This window comes from Anomaloglossus baeobatrachus, chromosome 7, assembly GCF_048569485.1.
Source record: "Anomaloglossus baeobatrachus isolate aAnoBae1 chromosome 7, aAnoBae1.hap1, whole genome shotgun sequence".
Taxonomy (NCBI): Eukaryota; Metazoa; Chordata; class Amphibia; order Anura; family Aromobatidae; genus Anomaloglossus; species Anomaloglossus baeobatrachus.
The window spans coordinates 28,368,123-28,388,692 of NC_134359.1; the positions used below are offsets into that span (position 1 = coordinate 28,368,123).

General features: G+C 44.9%; 1 protein-coding gene across 3 annotated transcripts in view; it reads left to right on the forward strand.

The window, feature by feature from the left end:
* Positions 1-20,570, forward strand: part of KYNU (kynureninase) — a 271,837-nt gene that overhangs the window by 165,429 nt on the left and 85,838 nt on the right. For all 3 annotated transcript variants that reach the window (XM_075317171.1, XM_075317170.1, XM_075317169.1), the window contains exons 5-6: positions 12,474-12,535; positions 19,686-19,757. In XM_075317171.1, the coding sequence (XP_075173286.1) occupies positions 12,474-12,535; positions 19,686-19,757 (134 nt within the window). The remainder of the gene's footprint in view (positions 1-12,473; positions 12,536-19,685; positions 19,758-20,570) is intronic.

Here is a 20,570-nt window from a genome sequence, read left to right on the forward strand (position 1 = left end):
CCCTCTCTCCTGTCCAGGCCCTGCCCACTATGTCCCCACCACCCAAGGGACTAACCGGGACAGAGATCCTCCAAAAACCCACTAACAAGGTATGACAAACAGGGGAGAAATAAAACCACACACACTAAACACCTACACCAGGGGCAATACAGGGAATATGGGTAGGGAATAATTGGGGAAGGAAGGAAGAAGAAAAACAAAAAACTTCCACCAACCATACCAGACAGCGTAGAGCAAGCTCCACGCCCTCTCTGCTCCAAGGCTAGATCCTAAATGAATAGAATAACCAGAATATTACCCAGGAAGCAGAGGGTTTAAATCCAGGCCGATAATTGTTTACTTATTGCCAGCTGAGCAGTCTGTTGCAGCAAAAGAAGGCGCACTGACCCCACAGGTGATGAAAGGAAGAAACTTGTGTGAAGTGCATGGCCTAGATCAGTGGCTCCCAAACTCCAGTCCTCGTGACCCCCAACCGGTCATGTTTTCAGGATTTCACCTGTTCAATAGTAAGGAAATCCTGAAAACATGACTTGTTGGGGGCCATGAGGACTGGAGTTTGGGAAACACTGGTCTAGATGAAAAGAGGAGAACCAGCCCTGAGACATAAGCATTCCCGGCTGCTGCCGGCACTGAGAACAGCTAATAGGTGGGGTGCAGAGTGTCAGATCCCAGCCTATCTCACAGTGATGCGCTATCCTAAGGATAGCCATCAATGCTAAAGTAGTGAACAACCCCTTTTAAGTTTTGAATCAAATTCTACTAGACAGCAAAAAGTTAAGAAGAAGGGGTGAAGGGCTGATTTTAACTTTGTGAAATAAGCATCGTGGAATATGCTGGTTCAATGCCGCAACGAGCTGATTCAGCAGAGAACGGTTACAACAGAGAGCGCTGAAGTGATGAAGTATATATGCAAAAGGCAAAGTGCATTTAAATTAGGATGATTGGACCACGATTCATTACCATAGCGGTGTCTGATTTATATGGCACTATGTAAAGCCTCCTCCCAGCGCCCAGCATTATCAGCTCTGTAACACTCGCCTTCTATTAATCATTCCATGGAGATCAAATAATCTTAAATCCTATCTGCATCAACTTCAGAATGAATTTAGTATTCTAAAAATCAAACATTTCTCAAAAATTAAAAAAAAGGTCCGAATGGAGAGGAGAAGAGGTATTTTCAGAAGTTATCGTCAGTGCAGATTCTCCTGCTCTGGAATTGCTGCAGATGTAAAACGGACAGACAAATGGGGGAGATTTCACCAAAAGTCATCATCTCCCTACTCAGTTTTCGCTAAGAAATTGAAACACAGGGCAGATTTTATATTTATTCTATAGCAAATCAATTCTTGTTCCAGAATGATTACAGATTTGTTGCAGATTTTCTATGTTTAAAGGGTATATAAAAGATCTAAGGTCATGTTCACACGTTGCTTTTCTGCAGCTTATTTTTCTGCAGGCAAAGCCTGCTCTCTTGGCATTAAAAGCATTGCTTAAAAAAGAGGTTTTTACTGTTTTTTTGTTGCTTTTTTTGTTGCGTTTTGCTGCAGATTTTATGTGTAATTTCTGTACAGTACATCTTTATATAAAAATAGCTTTATTTACCAAAAACACAGTGAAAGAGAATGGTTGCCTTTTTGCATTTTGTCATTGCTTTCCATGGTGAAAAAAAGAAGTAAAAACGCTGAAAGAATTGACATGATGCAGTTTTCAATAACTCAACAGTTTTCCATTTCACTCATGAAAATAAGCAATTGTGTTCATGAGATGTCTGAAATACTACTGTATTGTAAATTACTGTATATAAATAATAAGTATACTATACATATAATGAATATATATAAATATAATATAAATAAACGGCACTGTATATTACTGTATATAAATAATATATTATAAAAATATATAATAATTATATAATATATATAAATAGCAGTGTATAGTATATTACTTTATATAGATAATAAAATATAAATATAATATATAATAATTATATAATACATATGAATAAAGAGCAGTGTATAGTATATTACTGTATATAGATATAATATAATATAAAAATAATATATAGTAATTATATAATTTTTATATATATATATATATATATATATATATATATATATATATATATATATATATTGGCTTGGACCGTGAAGAAGGCGGTTTATACCGCCGAAACCCGTTGTCCATAATGCACTATTTCCTGCAACTTATTATTTACAGCTCTGTTACATTTTTTTAATTTTTCTACCAATAAATCCATAGTATTATGCCAACCGGACCTCTTGATATTTGCTGGATCCCTCTCCCTTTTATAGATATATCCATATATAGATATAGATATATATATATATATATATATATATATATATATATATATATATATATATATATATATATATATATATATATATATATATATATTATATATATATATATATATATATATATATATATATTAATATATATATATATATATATATATATATATATATATATATATATCTATATATAAAATAAATAGTAGTATATGATATATTACTGTGTAGAAATAATAAATGTAATATAAAGTAACAGATAATAATTTTATATAAATAGCATATATATATATATATAATATATATATATCTATATATATATATATATATTGTGTATATATGCTATATAATAGTGTTTATAGCATAGTACTGTATATAAGTGATAAATATAATAGAAAATATAATAATTATATATTTTTTAGTATATTATATATTAATATAGTATGTTACTGTATATAAATATAATATAGAAATAATATATAATAATTATATTATATATATATATATAGAACTAAATAGTACTGTGTAGTATATTACTGTATATAAATATAAATAATATATACAGAATACATATAATATATATATATATATTTATATAAATATATAATATAAATAGTACAGCATAGTATATTTCTGTATATAACTACTAGATATGGTATAACTATAATATATAATAAATAAAATATATATGTATAAATATATAATATAAATAAATAGTATGGTATAGTATATTATTGTGTGTATAGTGTGTATAGTTTAAATATAATATATAATAAATATCTAATATATATATATAACTATAGCATAAATAAATAGCACTGTGTAATACTGTAAAAAGCAACAAAGTGAAACTGCTAAAAGAAAAAAAATACTCTTTTCTCAAAGCTAATAACAATACACCCACTATACCAAACTTACTAATGTTGAAGTTGACAGAGGACCGGCCACTTTTGGGAACCCACCACCTTGAGACCAGGACATTCCCAAAAAATCAGGACTATCCTGGCAAATTCAGGATTGTTTGCAATAAGGCTTTACTCTTGCTGAGATTTTTATTTTTCACACTTTGCATTTAAAACCTTAAATATAATTCTGCTTGTTTAATTTATCATTATAACAGTGCCATCTATTGGCTGTGACTAGCATTGCAGCTCAGTCCCAGTCACCTGGATTGGGTTTTGCTGCAATACCAGACACAACCATAAGGCAAGAGTGGAGCTGTTTCAAGTGACACAAATGTAATTATTTTTTCTCAGTTTATTAAGTAAAAGCAAAGCAGTTCATTAAATATCTTATTTATTTTCTTGCTACACAGATAATTATTGGAATAAATGTGAAATAATGCCGTCCTCCGAATTAAACAATGTCTGCATGCACTATAGTAAAAAAAAGGCTAATATATTTTAAATAATGTAAAAAAAAACCCTGATTTTCTGGATGGATACAAGGTTGTGATAATAAGTAGATATCTATGAGGATATGTTACCTGCCGCCCTCCAGTGGACTATAAGCAGCTGCTGGCGCCATCGGTTCACATTGTGTATTATCGCGCACTCTGTTCCATGTTAATCCATCTTTCTAAACTTTTTGAATCCCTATGAAATTTTTAAACTTTCTTTGCTTTAATAATGTACTTGAATGCCCCCATCCATCTGCCCTTATTATGAGGGGATATTAATCTGCTGTCGGAGCTCTAGCGTGCCCTTTCCAGTATTGAGAAAGCATTAAAAATGCCTGAGTCCTGAATATATTAACAGAGCGTTCAGTATAACACAAAAACAACAGGCGGAAAGATCAGAACGTGAAAATATCATCTTCTACAATGACTTTGGACTTAATAACTTACTACCTTTTGTGATGTACCTGATGTGTAAACAGTCTCCTCTGAGGCCCCAGTGTCAAAACTTTCTGCTGTCCTTATACAGTATGTGTTTCATGGTATGTATCATGGTCTATAGAAATAGTCTTTGACCCCTGGGGTCCATGCACATTCAATTACCAAATGCATGAATTATGTACGGTGGACATATGATGTATCTACTATGCCTTTCTGTCACGGTCGGGCATAGAAGCTATACCGGCCATATAAAGGGAAGGGGAAAGAAATGCCCTATCGCTAGGGAAAGGAAGTGGTGACCCCTGATAACAACCTGCAGCTCACCCTCACTGCCCTCACCAACCCTTCACAAGTTCCACACTTGTTACCAAGTTGGATTCCTTGCCCTAATCAAACCCTGATCTGGGCCCTAAGTAAGGGTGGAGAGCATGAGCTCTTCATCAAAACCACTATCACTAAAAGAATACACAAGGGAACAATACAGGGGAAACACAACTGCAATCTCCATAGCCCTGGTAGATAGCAAAAGACAACACTTATCTGAGGTGCAACAAGCACAGGAGTCTGGAGCAACAGAATATGACCTCTCCACAACTCAGCAAGGAAGAAACTATAAACCACACTCAAACCACCCCAGGATGAGGTTTATAAAGGAAGTCAGAGACTGGCAACTGAGAGGAAAAACTGACAGTTTCCCAGAGTCAGAGTCCACTGCTGCAGAAACCTTTAACTGTCAGAAAACAACTTGTGCTGCCAGTGTTAGTGCCAGTGTTTCCTAGAACTCACTGCCACTGGATTGTCAGCCAGCCATGACACATCCGTGACACATCCCAAATGAAGAGTTGTGAAGGAAGGAGATTGTCCATGTCGATTGCAGGCTCATTGGAGACTGATGAGGCAACTGCAGGATATGCAATTCCTGCCATTTTGACTACAAAGGTCTGATTTAGGCATGGTGCTGGAGTAATGTCCGGGTTCTTGTGCCGATGTATTTTGTCTTTGAGGCAAGACTTTATAAAGGAGGAGACAGTTATGTGGATGAGATGTCTCCAACCTCTACAGTTATCAATTTGTACTGGCCACTGACAGTGGTCAATATGGCAGACATGAAGAGATTTCTTCAGAATGTCCTTGTAGCTCTTCTTTGGTGCCCCTTTGTCATGGTGGGGAGTTCACTGTGCAGTGCAATCTTTGGGTGGAGGTGATATTTTAGCCAGGAGATGTGTTCTACCCAGCACAACTGTGTAAGAGACAAGGACAGCATTATCTGCAAAGAATGGATGATGGTCGAGTTGTTTCAAGTGTTGTTGTGAGCCACTAGATAGAACGGACTGCCGACAGTATATTGTTGGGATATCTTCCCCCAATCCATTCCACCACCACACCATTAATAAGAGCAGTCAGACTTTTTACTTATATAGAGTGACAGTCTCTACTTTGCGAAGGTCCTGTAATATTTTGGCTTGTTCCTAGTGAAGAAAGGTGCAGACCCTGGGTCGTACAGACGCCAAGCTCCTTCGCCAAGGAGACTCTGTGTACGGGTGTGATTTCAGGTGGGGTGCATAACAGTTACTGATTTCTTTAGGCTGGTGTCCATCACCCCACTGTTGGTCTTCATCGTACATGAAGTAGTAACCTATGCAAAGCCATAGTTTACTTGGCAACCAAATCTGTTATGACAGACAAGCCTAACTCCTCACTGTTCTGCTTCTACTGTTTCGGAGGTACTCTTTCTCAACCTTTCCCCTGCTATCCTGGAACTCCTCCTCAAGCTGTCGGATCTGTGTCTCCATTCCCCCCTCTTCCTTATGCCTTCATCCGCTTCTGGGCTCTGACTTCTCACTAGTCACACAATTCTCTAAGCCTGTTGGGGTGAGCCGTAGGCTCCAGACTTCTTGAGGTTACCTGAGGGTTCTATGACTGGCCCTGACACAGTGGCCAGGTCTTCTCTTATGCTAACCTTATCCAGAACTGGCACCCTACGAGGCCCACACTACTAGCCAACCCACTTGCCAACTGTCACTCCTCCTCTACCCTGATTTAACCCGATCGTATCTGATATCTAATCTACCACGGCTCCAGCCTAGTAGGTGGTGACATTGTAAAACGTCTTTGGCTTTGATACACTGAAAATCTATACTCCGCTTGCAGCATTTGCATGTTAAAACACAATTATAACAATCAACACCATATAATACATTTTGCATAAAAAATCTTTCACAGTACAGGTAGACAACATAAAGCATAGTGTGGCACCCTGGACTAGCGCCACACTAGGTTGGGGCGGAGCCAAGCGGTTGGCCTCGCCCACCGAGGAGTTCACAGGCCTGGAGGCGGGAAAAGCAGACAGTACAGTTCAGGAGGTTGAAGTGAGAGGAGTAAAGTGGAGAGTGTCTGGGTTTGCGGCCCAGGCACTGACAACAAGGTTGGCAGACGATGGTGGCCGTCTGCATGGATCGACGCGGAACCGTAGGACCGGGGTCGGGCGGTGGCCCGCCGGTACCGACCGGAGAGCAAAGTGATGCCAGCACACACAGGCAGGGCCATCGGACCCCAACTAGGCTTGGAGTCGCCGTCAACAGTCAAATCCGAGTGTGACAGGAACCCCAGGGGTTTCCTAACAACCAAAGACCCGTTAGAAGGCAACCGTCCGCACCGTGAGGGTATACAGCTACCGCCAAAGGCTAGAGAGCCAAGGGCCAGCGCCTGCGGGCAAACGGGCTCCTCCGGCATCCATACACCAGGGAGCGGACTACCGTTGGGGACCCATCGTAGTCAAGACAGTACACTAAGGTGCAGGGAAAGACAGCTGCCATCACCTATCCGGGGAGAGAGACACTGCAGCCGGCTGCGGGACCCGTCCATCCAGCCGTTTGGTTTACCAGAGACTTTGTGCATCTCTTGCTGAGTGAGTACACCCGTGCGCCGCGCTGTCCCTGCAACCCTGCACGTCACCAACCCTGCCTCCCCTTCACACCATCGGGCCCCGGGACCACCAACCCCTACCCACGGAGGGGGAAAACAACATCCCAGCTGCTCCCTACCATTGCTCCCGGGATCCCCGTCTCCAGCAGCGGTGGTGCCCATCTTCACCACAACCCGTGGATGGCGTTACGGACTAAATCCCCCAAACCAACCACCCTTTTCACTTACGGGTGAGTGGCGCCGCTCGAGTCCCCGGATCCGGCCCACCGCTCGAGCCACCAAGCAGCAGCCGCAGCAGCGCCGGACCCGAGTGTTAGCGAGCGCAGCAGCGGCGTCCTCCCCGCCGTGACACATAGAACAGTATAGGGACTTGACCACCTCTACACAAGCAGTATTCAATGATTTTGCAAAGTTTGATACTTAGTATTGGGCTGCCATACTTCCAGTGCAATTCCATCAACGTCTGTAGCCTTTACACTTTTCAGGTGGCTAATGGTCTCAATAGTTTCTTCATTGGCGGGGATCTCATCCAATTCCATTTTCATTGAATGTTGCAGAATGTAGCAGATTTCAGAATTTTGGACCAGGTGGTTGGATCCAAAAGGAGCCATCAATTAGTTCAAGATGAACGTCTCGTCTGTGAGGAGCTTTTGGCCATTTGTAGTGTGCAGAGGACATTGGACTTGATGTGAAGGAGCATACACTGCCTTTAGGACTTCCGAAAAACCCCTGTGGTCACCAATATCTGCACAAAGTTAAATTCTTTGTGCCAGATTGTTCTGGATAACATGAAGCTTGTATTGTAGACTTTTGCATATGAGTCATAAGGCAGCTTTCTTATGAAGACAAGCTAGGTGTTCTTGGTGAATAGATCTTTTCCATGCTCAGAATTTCTGAATCTCATTGTTGTTTCATCAAACCAGCCTTTTTTACTCTTCAGGAGAAGCCTAGGACTTCTACGGAGGTTTGCAAGATGCTGCTTTTTAGGTTTTTCCAGCGTGATTCTGGTTAAAGGTCTGTGGGACAACTGAGACTCTGAAGTCTAGACTGCATGTTTGCCTGAAAGCTGGTTTTCTGCCCAGATAACTGGAGTGTGACTACCTGGAATACCTTTCTTTGGATGCCCCCCTCTTTGACTTTGGTTTGAAGTGCAGCCTAAGTTTGTAGCACTCAGGTCAGTGTGACATTCTGCACTGGGTATCACTTGAAAGTGTATGACATCTTGTAAATCTATCTGTGCCATGAAATATAGTGTATGAGGTATGACTTTTTGAATCTAGGATTCATTCACGTTTTCTTCTGGCTCTCTTACTGCTGGCAGACGGTGTTAGTAATTGCAAGTTGCTGGTCTGTGCAGAACTCCGTGTTTGCTGAGTATTCCTTTCCAGGCCATTGAGTCCTCATCTGCGGGGTCAGCTTGAAGAGTAGGATCATATATTCAGAAGAGTGTGGCATACTGCTTGTTCCGAAGTGGGAGGTGACAGGAGATGATGCAGTTAGAATATCATGTTGGCAAGAATTGAAGTTTGTGGTCAATGTAGTTTTTAACCATAGAGCCACCCCCATAAAGACATCTAATACTCTGTATGGGTTTTTAAGACAATCTGTCTGGTGTAAAGGCTGCTTTATACACAGTGACATTGCTAGTGATGTCGCTGCCGATCGCACCCGCCCCCGTCGTTTCTGCGTCACGGGCAAATCGCTGCCCGTGGCGCTCAATATCGTTAGTCCTCGTCACACTACTTACCTGCCTAGCGATGTCGCTGTTGCCGGCGAACTGCCTCTTTTCTCAGGGGGCATTTCGTGCGGCGTCACAGCGACGTCACATGGCAGGCGGCCAATAGAAGCGGAGGGGCGGAGAGCAGCCGAAGGAAATACACACCCACCTCGTTGCCAGAGGACGCAGGTTCGGTGTTGTTCGTCGTTCCTGGGGTGTCACACATAGCGATGTGTGCTGCCTGAGGAACGACGAACAACCTGCGTCCACAACGAGCAATGATATTTGGGAAATGAACGACGTGTCAACGATCAACAATTTTTCACTATTTTGCAAGCGTTAGCGGTCGCTTGTAGGTGTCACACGCAATGACGTCGCATCCGGCGTGGATGTGCTTCACGAATTCCGTGACCCCAACGATATCTCATTAGCGATGTTGTTGCGTGTAAAGCGGCCTAAAGTCTTGAACTCAGGTGGGTTCTTCAGGATACAGCAAAGTCATGGGCGAGAAAGGCACTACAACACCTGTTCACTCACTGAAAGTATTTAACTTAGTTTTTGAATGACTCAGAGAGTGAGGGAATCATTGTGCCATACAGCGTGGCGCCCTAACAATATGCGCCTACTATACTTTATAAATTTACCTACTGGCACAACTGTCTAAACCAGCCGCTTGTTACCTATTAACACCCCTGAAACTGGAATGATTATATGAGTGTAATGTATGGGCTCGCCTGTGGTACAACACAACAGCTTACAATCATACAAAATACTATCTCTACTCCCCAACCAAATATACCCTCCTGTCGCGATGTGACTTCAATTAACTCAGAGTAGTCCTTCCTCATCTATACCGAGAATACCTCACCAATTAACCAACGGCAGTGGCTATTTAGGTTTAACAATTATCTTGTGCTATAATATTCCTCAGAAACTCTCTCCTGGAAGAAGTCCAATTTATCACGTCCCCACCAGAGTCCGCTCCTGTGACTTCTGCTTTGATCACCAGACAATGCCATGTTCCCGCCGTGGAGTGTGCTTGTGATAGGAGTGGAGTCAATTCCAGTGGCTCTGGTTGGCGCAGGCTCCACTCATCCACTAAGTTGGGTTTCCCTGGGACCTGCAGTACCACTGGCTGACTGTAGGTGGCATGTCTCTTCCAGTTGAAGTTACCACCATTCAGCTACAGCCAATGGGAAGACACCACACCCTTCTAATTCCCCCTCCTGTCTGCTAGTCATTACCAGAGATAGTTTTGTATTCCTGCTTTCTGGTTCCCGCTCTAATTTGAATAGTTATCACTGTGTTTTGACCTCTGTCTGTTCTCTGACTACTCTCCTGCCTGCCATTTTTGTACTTTACTGCCAGATCCTGATTTGACCTCTGCCTGGTTTCTTGACTACGTCCTTGTCTGCCGGTTTTGGCCCTGTTCTGCATCTCCTGGTTTGATCCTGCCTGACTACTACTCTCCTATGTAATTCCCTGTATAGGGGTTAAAGGGTTCCGGGGTTCTCGGAGTCCTTTGTGAGCAACTTTCCTTTAGCCTGTCCATTACAGCCAGTCTGAGTCTTTGGTTCCAGGCAGGTGTTATACAATTATATCCTGAAGATTGTTGTGTGCAGTATTGGCAGCTAGGCAGAATTAGAGACATTAGAGTGCTTAATAATGAAACAGATATGAAACATAGCAGCAAAACCGGGCGTTGCCGATGCTGTTCTTGGCAGAACAGTAACTACCGGCCCTATCCCAGTCTTTTGGTGCCAAAATGTGGTGGTGTGCATGTGGGGGTTTTCCACTGTGGCGCGGTAGTGGGCCTTGGTTTTCTTACTGACCTGGGTCTGCTCAAGATAAACAACTGATAAATACAGACAGATGAGGTGCCTCTCAGGCAGGTGATTGGTAATGCAGGTGACCCAAACTTGTCTCCTCATCGACATTCAACACCTCTCATGTCAGGTTCTGACCTTTATCATCTTTCAGCAATGTTCCCGGAAGAAATCTTCTCACATATATATATAGTATCTGGTCATGTGCACAATCCACACTGCCACTGCTCGGTGAGATGCCTCTATGTGCGGATATTACCGGATCTCTCTCCAGCAGTTCTCTACCCACCTTCAGTAACTTCAGACTGCCCTCAAGATGGCCGCTCCTCTCTCTCCTTCCTGTGATGCCCATCCAATGAACCCCCAACCTCCCCCAAAAGTGATCTGCTTATGGCTGGCTGCATGTTGGAGGAGACTCAAACTGCCAATTAGTGTTTCCGAACCTCTTTAGGCAAGGTTCGGATACATGGAGGTTCGGTTTATTTGCTGCCAGCGAACCAAACCTACAAAGGTTCGATCATCTTTTATCGCAGGTAACCTAACCTCAGGGGGATAAATAAGAGGTGAAAGAGGGTGGGTTTTTTGTATTTTATTTCAAACAAAGATTTTTTTTCGATGTTTACATTTATTCCTTTTCACTTCCAGATTAGTAATGGCGGGTCTTATAGACGCCTCCCATTACTAATCTAGGGCTTAGTGAACTGTTATTAACCCCTTATCACCTCGATTGCCAGGGCAATTGTGATGAGCCAGGATTTTTGTATCTAATGAATGCGACACTCCTGGGCAGCTGCGAGCTGCTCTTTTAGGCTGGGGGCCCAATAACCATGGGCCTCCCAATTTTGAAAATACCAGCTCCCAGCTGTCGGCTTTATCATGGCTGGGTATCAAATTTGGAGGGCACCGCATGCTATTTATAAAAAATATTTATTTAAATATTTCTTAAAAATAGCAGTCCGTCTAATTTTGATGCACAGCCAAGATAACGCGCAAGGCTGGGGGCTGCAGCCTGTAGCTATATGCTTTATCATGGCTGGGTATCAAAATGTGGGGGGACCCTACGTCAGTTTATTTATTTTTACATCAATTTATATGCAAACAGTGTGTGTGATTGTGTGACAGGATGGGGGCTCGTCTGACTGCAACCAATCAGAGCTGTGGAGACTGTCAGTGGGCGGGGAAAGCAGTGCATATGCATGAAGATAATGAGCGGCCCCGGAAGTAGAGTGATTGGCCTTGAAAGCAGAGTTACAACTGCGCGGAGACCGGTAAGTATGAAGCGCTTGCTTTATTCTTATTTTCTTTCTTTTTTCTTGATCCAGGATTGTTAGCCGGAGTTCCCTGAGACCTGGGGTCGGTGCTTGGGTTTAAGATTAGGCCACCAATGAGGCTAGGAAACTTTACTATAGAAAGTACTGGAGGAGCACTAGATGTGGTGGCGGTGGGAAAACACTGCGCAGCGTATCACTGCACACCGTGATATATTGTAATATAATCAAATCCTTGTTATTATACATGCCTCCATCTTGCCGTTGTTTCTGATTGGAATTCCAATTTCCATGTGTTCAGCTTTGAAATGCAATTTGTATGAATTCAGCTGGAAAATAACGATAGCCATAAATCAGCCTCTCGTTCACTGCGACTACTTCATTATCTTCTTATTCAGATCACCAAATGAGAGAAATAAATAGACTCTCGCTTTTATTCGGGTGGAACATTCAAATTGTGTTTACCTTCCCAGATTATGGAAAGTCATCTTCTCGTTCATGCAGAATATTTTTTTTTTTTCGTACTAACCGAAATTATTTGTCAAAAAAAAAAATTGCTGAAATTTCTTTCATATTTTATTGCAGGTGCCAAAGCCGGAGAGGTGGCGTTAATGAATGGGCTAACTGTTAATTTGCATCTTCTGATGGTGAGTCCTTTCTCCTGAGCTCGGGTTTGTCTACTTTCCATTGCAGATTTTCCCTTATCTCTTATGCATGTTCTCACAAGGAACAACATTACTTTTCCTTTCAAGAAATTGTTTTCTTGTAAATCGTGAAGAAGAAGTGGAACAATAATCGTCTCCAGCCATTCTCGGAAGCAGCCGCCTTTGAGATATTTTCATACCCCAGCAAGTTTTCTCTGATACTGACGGCATTTAGTATACAATCCAGGATACTTATAGTTTATACAAATTTGGCCATTTTGTGTGTTAGGCTAGGTTCACATTTCCGGTAAAATGTATCAGTCACAATCCGTGGCTCTGGTAAACAACGCAATCCGTTTAGCGGATTCCGTTGTGTTCCATGGACTTGTATTAGTGGCGGATTGCGACTGATTACCTTGCGTTGCATCCGCTGCACCGCGGTCAGTCGTTTTTGGACTGAACGCCGGGCGGGAACAACGCAGAATGTAACGTTTTTTAGGCCATCAAAACTGACGCACCGCGCAGGAATCCGTCGCCATCCGTCAAGCTTGTAATGTATGTCTATGGTGCTGGATTCCGTCGTAATCCGTTTTACGACGGAATCCAGCGCTGGATTCCGTCATGCTCTACTGAGCATGCCCAGCAGGTTTGGCACATCCACTAGGTTGTCACAAACACAAACGGATCATGACTGATCCGTAAAAAAACGGATGCACAGTGGATGTAACGGAAATGACGGATCAGTTTTTTCACAGGATTCCTGTGAAAGGAATCCTGTGAAAAACACATCCGTTGTGTCAGTTGACATCTAAAAAACGACTGATCCGTTGCTGACGGACCTGATGGATTTAAAACAACGGAAATGTGAACCTAGCCTCTAAGGCTACTTTCACACATCCGTTTTGAGCACTGCGGCTCAATCCGGCTGTGAAAACTATGCAACGGATGCGGCGAAAACACCGCATCCTTTGCATAAGTTTTTACATGCGGCCCGTCCGTTTTTTTCCGGTTGCGGCATGCTACTGAGCATGCGCAGTGGAAAATACCGCATGCGGCGACCGGATGCGTTTTTTTCCGCATCGCGCCGCATCCGACCTCCATAGATATGCATTGAAAAATGCGCCGCAGCGGCCGGATGCGGCGCGATGCGGTGTTTTTTGCTGGAGCAAAAAACGTTGCAGGGAACGTTCGATCCGGCCGCGGCATCAGTTAAATCTGCCGCATGCGGCCAAAACCAGACCGAACGCAAGCCCCTGCGGCACAATACGGCACTAATGTAAGTCTATGCAAAAAAAAACCGCAACCGGCATTACAAAAGCCGGTTGCGGTTTTTCTGCAGAACGCCGTATTGTGCCGCAGAGCAAAAATCCGGATGTGTGAAAGTAGCCTAAGGCTAGTTTCACACTTGCGTTCAGCGCATTCCGTCACTATGGAGAATAGCGCAGTCCGTTAACGCACTGCGCTATTCTCCATAGACTTGTATGGACGACGCACTGTAACGCAAGTGTCTGCGTTGCATCCGCTGGACGACGCAGCGTCGTTATTTTGACGCTGCGTCGGGCGGATGGAACGCAGCATGTAACGTTTTTCTGTGCTTGGCGGAGTGTCAAAAAAACGCAACCTGCAGGAATCCGTTGTTTTTATAATGGACGCCTATGGTGACGGATTCCGTTAGAATGCGTCATTTGACGGATTCCGTTAACGCATCCGTCTTTACACAACTGCGCATGCTCAGATGTGTAAAGTCAAGGAAAAAAACCTATAACGGATTGCGTTATTTTGTACGATCCGTAGCATCCGTTGTGCCACTATATGCAACGCATCCGTTGCATGCGTCACACAACACAATGCTACGAATCCCGTCCAACGCAAGTGTGAACCTAGCCTTACTGAGCCATACCTCCCAAAACTGCAAAACAAATCCAGTTTCATAATTTATTGACCCGGAACTTTCTTTTGTGCCCATGGTCATCCTCTACTACGTAGTGAAGTTGGCATGACGTTCCCATAGGAATGGAGGCAAATTACAAGTGATCTAGCAACGTTTTGGGCTTCAAAAGTGGTTGGATAAAAGGAACGTAAAACTTAAATGCTTTGTGACTACATAGTAAAGGCCCCGTCACACACAGAGATAAATCTTTGGCAGATCTGTGGTTGCAGTGAAATCATGGACATATTGTTCCATTTGTACACAGCCACAAACCTGGCACTGATTGTCCACAATTTCACTGCAACCACAGATCTGCCGCAGATTTATCTCTGTGTGTGACGGGGCCTTTACAGTATCCAACAATCACTTATAATATGCACTGAGCCATCAGCTTGCCAATGGTAACGGCTCCTCAATAAATGTGGAGGCTCACAATTGGAATTGCCTTTGATTATAAATATTCTCTTTCTTTTTATTCCCTTGCTTGTGAATATTCTCTTTTCACTATGGCATCATTGGTTCCTAACACGGGCGTAACTGTGATGCCCTGGCCTTACAGGTCGTCACAGGGTATTGTGCAATCTGCCCTTCTGCACAGTATCCAATCCTCCTTGGTTACGGATCCTGGTCCTTTGGTGTTGCTAAGATCAGAGCCAGTCAAAATCCTAGGAACACTTTGCACCATACCCACCAGGCACACCATTGAGGGGCTTGAAGGGAATAGGGCCGCCCACATGGGGGGTTGGTAGGGGAAGGTGACAGAGTGGAAGGAGTTGAGCAGTGACTCTCAAGAGGAGAGGTCACGGTGTTGTGTAAGAGGTCAGGAGCAGGGCTCCTCAGTACTAGGTGGCAGACATTGGTCTGGGCCTGGTAGGAGCTGGAACTCCGGTCGCAGGGGATCATGTCAAGGGGCACAGACTGCCGAAGAGGGCAGCTGGCGGCCTTGAGCCATCTCCGGTCAGGGGCCAGGGCACGATGGGTCACATAGACCCTAGGCTGGGAAGTAGCTTCACGCGTCTCGGTAATTTACCCGACAGGGGTGAAGACTTCAAGATTCATCCCTAACCAAAATCAGGATACTAGCGCACCAATGGGATAGTACTTTCCCAAACTACAGTCCAAAGAAATCCTACGCGTGAACCCTGAGAGCAAGCTCACTCCGTTAGCCATACCGATGAGCGGGACCCAAATAATTCCAAACTTGAGGGTCCAATAGAGAGAAGGTGTCACGGAAAAGGCCACAGGCTAACAAGCAACACCAAGCGCACGCATCCACGCGTGCTCTCGCCCTGCTGTAGTGGTGGTCAGACTTCTGGTTTACAAGCTGTCGGTGTCAGTATTCTTGGACTGAGTGAGTACACTGAAAAACTCCTTTCCTCTCCCCAACGGCACTCTGTCACCAACTCCCAACGGGCCCCAGGGCACAAACCCTCTACCCACGGAGAGGTTAAACATCTTGCTGCTACACCATCGCCACCGGGCTCCCCAACAGCAGCAGTGGTCTCCCACATTACCACGCACCATGGTTGGCGTCACAAACTTCTAACTCCGATGTATATACACCCCCTTCTTAACTTTAAGTGTCCGCGCGAACCCCCGGGTCCGGAGACCCCTCGAGCCACCGCGGTTCCAGATCCGCAAGCGGCTCGGCCGCTGGCACGGGGGCGGTACACCTCTACCATCCTCTAAGCCCCAGTGCAAAATTTGGACCTGGGCCTCACCAGGCTGTTGATTAAGTGGACAAAGATACTGTAATAATGTCCCCTTTCCTGGCCCCTATACTGTAATAATATCCTCCATCCTGACCCCCATTGTGACGCCCTGGACCCCCAGGGGTCACAGGTAACAACACCACCAACAGCACACACACACACCCATCCTTAGTGAGGACACAACAGTCACCCGAAAGGGAGACCTAATGCCTCCTTCAGGGCAAGGAGGGCACACCAGGTGGGCGGAGTCAGACGGAAAGACATGCCCACCGAGGAGACTCCTGTCCTGAGGCAGGAACTACAAACAGACAAAGTTGTAGAGTGACAGTGACAGGAGGTGTAGAGGAGCAGAGCTGTCAGGGACCCGGGTAGGAGCCTGGGACCCTGTAACGTCAGGCAGACAGACGGTGGTGGCCGCCTGCAGGAGTACCGGTGTACGACCGGCGGAACCGGGCAGGGTTGGAGCCCGCCGGACCTGAACCGGTGAGTCAACTGTTTACCGGAGAACCAGAAACCGGGTACTCAGACCCCGTCCTAGCTTGGAAACCACAGAATGTAGGCAAATTGACTGATTGCAGTCTGGACCTCACGGGTTCATTCTCACCCCAAGACCCGAAAGAAGGCAAAAGCCCACCGAGACCGGGTGAGCGCCACCGCCAAAGGCCAACCACCTGACGGGCCAGTGCCTGCGGGCAACAGGGTGCTCCTCCGGCAGCTGCATGCCGGGGAGTGGGCTACCACTGCCCAGGCATTGGAGTCAAACACCAAAACCAGAGGTGCAGGGAAGGGGGACCATTACCAACCTCACTGGGGACATCAGCAGCCGGCCGCGGGTACCGACCATCCTTGAACTTTGGCTTACCAGTGACTCTGAGTGTGATTAATCGCGAGTACACCGGGGCCATCCGGGCACCGCACAGCAGTGCGGCGCCCTGCACCACATCGCCATCGCCATCCCCATCGGGTCCCAGGACGCTCCGCCCCTACCCACGGAGGGGTTAACACCAAGGCTGCACCACCAACACCGATCCCGGGAATACCCTCCACTCCTGCCGCAGCGGTGGTGCATCCCGTCACCAGAAACCGTGGGTGGCGTCACGGCTCACCCGATACCCACTGTATACCACCACCCCCACTGCTTCTCTTTAACCGAGTGACGTGGCCCCCCCCCGGTCCGGAGGCGCTCGAGCCACGACCACCCGAGCCCGGACCTCGAGCGGCTCGGCCCGAGCAGCGGAGCGGCCGAGCCCTCTCAGGGCGGTACACCATCATGTAATAATGTCTACTGCCTATAATTATGTGTTTCATCCTGGCCCCTATAGTGTAATAAAGTCCTCGATCCTGTAATAGTGTCACCAATCCTGGCCCCTGTCCTATAACAATGTCCATTGTCCTATCATAAAGTCCTCCATCCTACTTTTTTAAGGGTAAAGCTTGCTTTACACGTTACGATTTAGCATACGATATCAATTTGTTGAACGTGTCGCAGACACGATTATTTATCGTCACACGTACTTACCCGTGCATACGACCTAGCTGTGGGCGGCGAACGTCCACTTCCAGGAGTGGGAGGGACGTTCGGCGTCACATCGACGTCACGCGGCAGCCGGTCAATAGAAGCGGAGGGGCGGAGATGAGCGGGACGTAAACATCCTGCCCACCTCCTTCCTTGCGCATTGCCGGCGGGAGTCGTAGGACGCAGGTAAGCTGCTGTTAATCGTTCCCGGGGTGTCACACACCGCGATGTGTGCTACCCCGGGTACGATGAACAACCTGACGTTCAATTTTTAGGAAATGAACGACGTGCGTGCGATGAACGTTTTACCATTCAATCGCAATCGCAAGTAGCTGTTACACGCTACAATGTAATTTACGATGCCGGATGTGTGTCACTTACGACGTGACCCCTCCGACACATCGTAAGATATATTGTAGCGTGTAAAGCGCCCTTAAGACTCCGTCCAGACTTACTGGATTTTCGGAGGTCACCAAAGATTTTAGAAGGTTTACGGACTCTCCTATGAGTATAAAAGGTGTCACTTTAGAAGGTCTCTTTCAAACGTTCATGAAAAACGTTCCTATTTTGCATGGCTGTGTTGAAAGTGCATATGGCTCATCCATGTGCCGTGATTTTGATAGCACACGGAGAGCAGGAACATTTTACTCACCAGTCCCCGATGCTGCTGTCCCCGATGCTGCTGTCTCCGGTGCTGCTGCTGCTTCCGGGTCCTTCGTGAAGTGAATATTCATGAGCATAATGAGCTGGCATGGAAGCAAGTGACAGCAGCATTGGAGACAGGTGAGTATAGAAATGCATTTTGTTTCAAAGATGCGTGTTTTCTCCGGTACGTGTCACACAGATCACATCACTGTGTGGTCCGTGTGACATCAGTGCTGCTGGAGAAAAATAGACTTGTCTCTGTGCGGAACACACAGATATGTGTGTGCTCCATACAGACACTTAAGCGGGCTTTACACGCCACGACATCGCTAACGAGATGCCGTTGGGGTCACGGAATTCGTGACGCACATCCAGCCTCGTTACAGACGTCGTTGCATGGGAAACGCAGGAACGATCAAAATTACTTACCTAATCGTTGACACGTCGTTCCTTTCCCGAATATCGTTGCTGTTGCAGGACGCAAGTTGTTCGTCGCTATGTGTGACACCGCAGGAACGAGGAACATCACCTTACCTGCGGCCGCCCGCAATGAGGAAGGAAGGAGGTGGGCGGGATGTTCGCCCGCTCATCTCCACCCCTCCGCTTCTATTGGGCGGCTGCTTAGTGACACTGCTGTGACGCCGAACGAACCACCTCCTTAGAAAGAAGGTTGTTCGCCGGCCACAGCGTCGTTGCTAGGGAGGTAAGTATGTGTGACGGGTGTTAGCGATGTTGTGCGCCACGGGCAGCGATTTGCCCGTGACGCACAAACGACGGGGCCGGGTATGCTCGCTAGCGATATCGTAGCGTGTAAAGCGCCCTTTAGTGTCCTTGTGAAATCACTGATGTGTGCGCAGACCCGTTGATTTTAATGGGTCTGCGTATGTCTGTGTCTCCGATACATATGAAAACAGATGTCATACGTACCGGAATCACTGACGTGTGAATGGGGCCTTACCCAAAGGTTTCTTGGATGACTGAAGAAATTCACACGTATGGATTAGTATCTGGAATGTGAAACAACAAGGTTTTAAGGGATGAGATTTCACTTTAAACTTCTAAACCGGCATCTTTAACCACTGGAATTGCTTCCAAACTGGACAAGACTATTGTGATGGCTCATCATATTTGTGTGTCCTACAAATGACAGTAAATATTGTGACATTCCATTATGGAATCTTCCAACATGCCGCACTGAGCACACAATAGATGAGTTATTACGATACATAGATGAATCATTCAATGTGCACTATAACACGTTTGTCAGACTTTCTTCGATGACTGTATCACTATAGTTGCCGGATAAATCTCTTGTATTCTGCATTTTCCTCTCGTTTTTCTGTTTTGCAGCTTTCCTTTTACAAACCAACAAAAACTCGTCATAAGATTCTCCTCGAAGCTAAAGCCTTTCCTTCGGACCATGTAAGGAGCCTTCCACCGATCTCCTAATTAGCCGTTATTGGACATTTTTGTATATTTTTCGTGGTGATTGTCTTCTTTTCATAGTAAATCCACCGCTCTTTATTCTATAGGGCTCTATTTATTCCAGCTCAATAGAAAAGCACACATTACACATCACAATTGGATTTGCTCATTGATTTCAGGCTATTTCTCGAAGCCATTGGTAGCTGAGACCCGCACAAGTCGTACATTGCTGACAATTACTCATGATGCTTTTAATGCCCAATGTAAAATCAATACAGCGCGTGAGGGTTCAAAATGTCATTTATTTATACAGGAGCAAAACAATTGCTAGACTCACAGGTGAAAGCGCTCCTGGATCAGTCAATAGGAGTCTTGTGCTATATTTGGATTGCTGTGTCTCGCTAGCTCTAGTCTATAAGTGTTTTAAAAGAAAATACAGTAATATTAATCCTTCATGCACCAGAACACACACAATCGACTGACATATTAGGCTTTTTGCACTTTTCAGCTTTGCTGTATAGACTGTGACAGAATTAGCAGAGCCATCTCATTTCTACTGAATGCCTTTATAAAGCTAAATAGCAATATTATTATATTACAGATTATTAGTCTGCTCTTCTGTTAATTCCAATTCACTGACAGCTAAATCATATATTAAAACTAACAAAAACAGAAAAAATAAAGTTCTGACTTTGCCTTATACTTTACAGAAGGCAGAATAAATCCTTTAGAAAGGCGGCCATGTCAGGGGCCATTGGTTCTCAAAGTAAAAGCCTCCGCTAACGGATTTGTTACAATTAGTGATAAGTG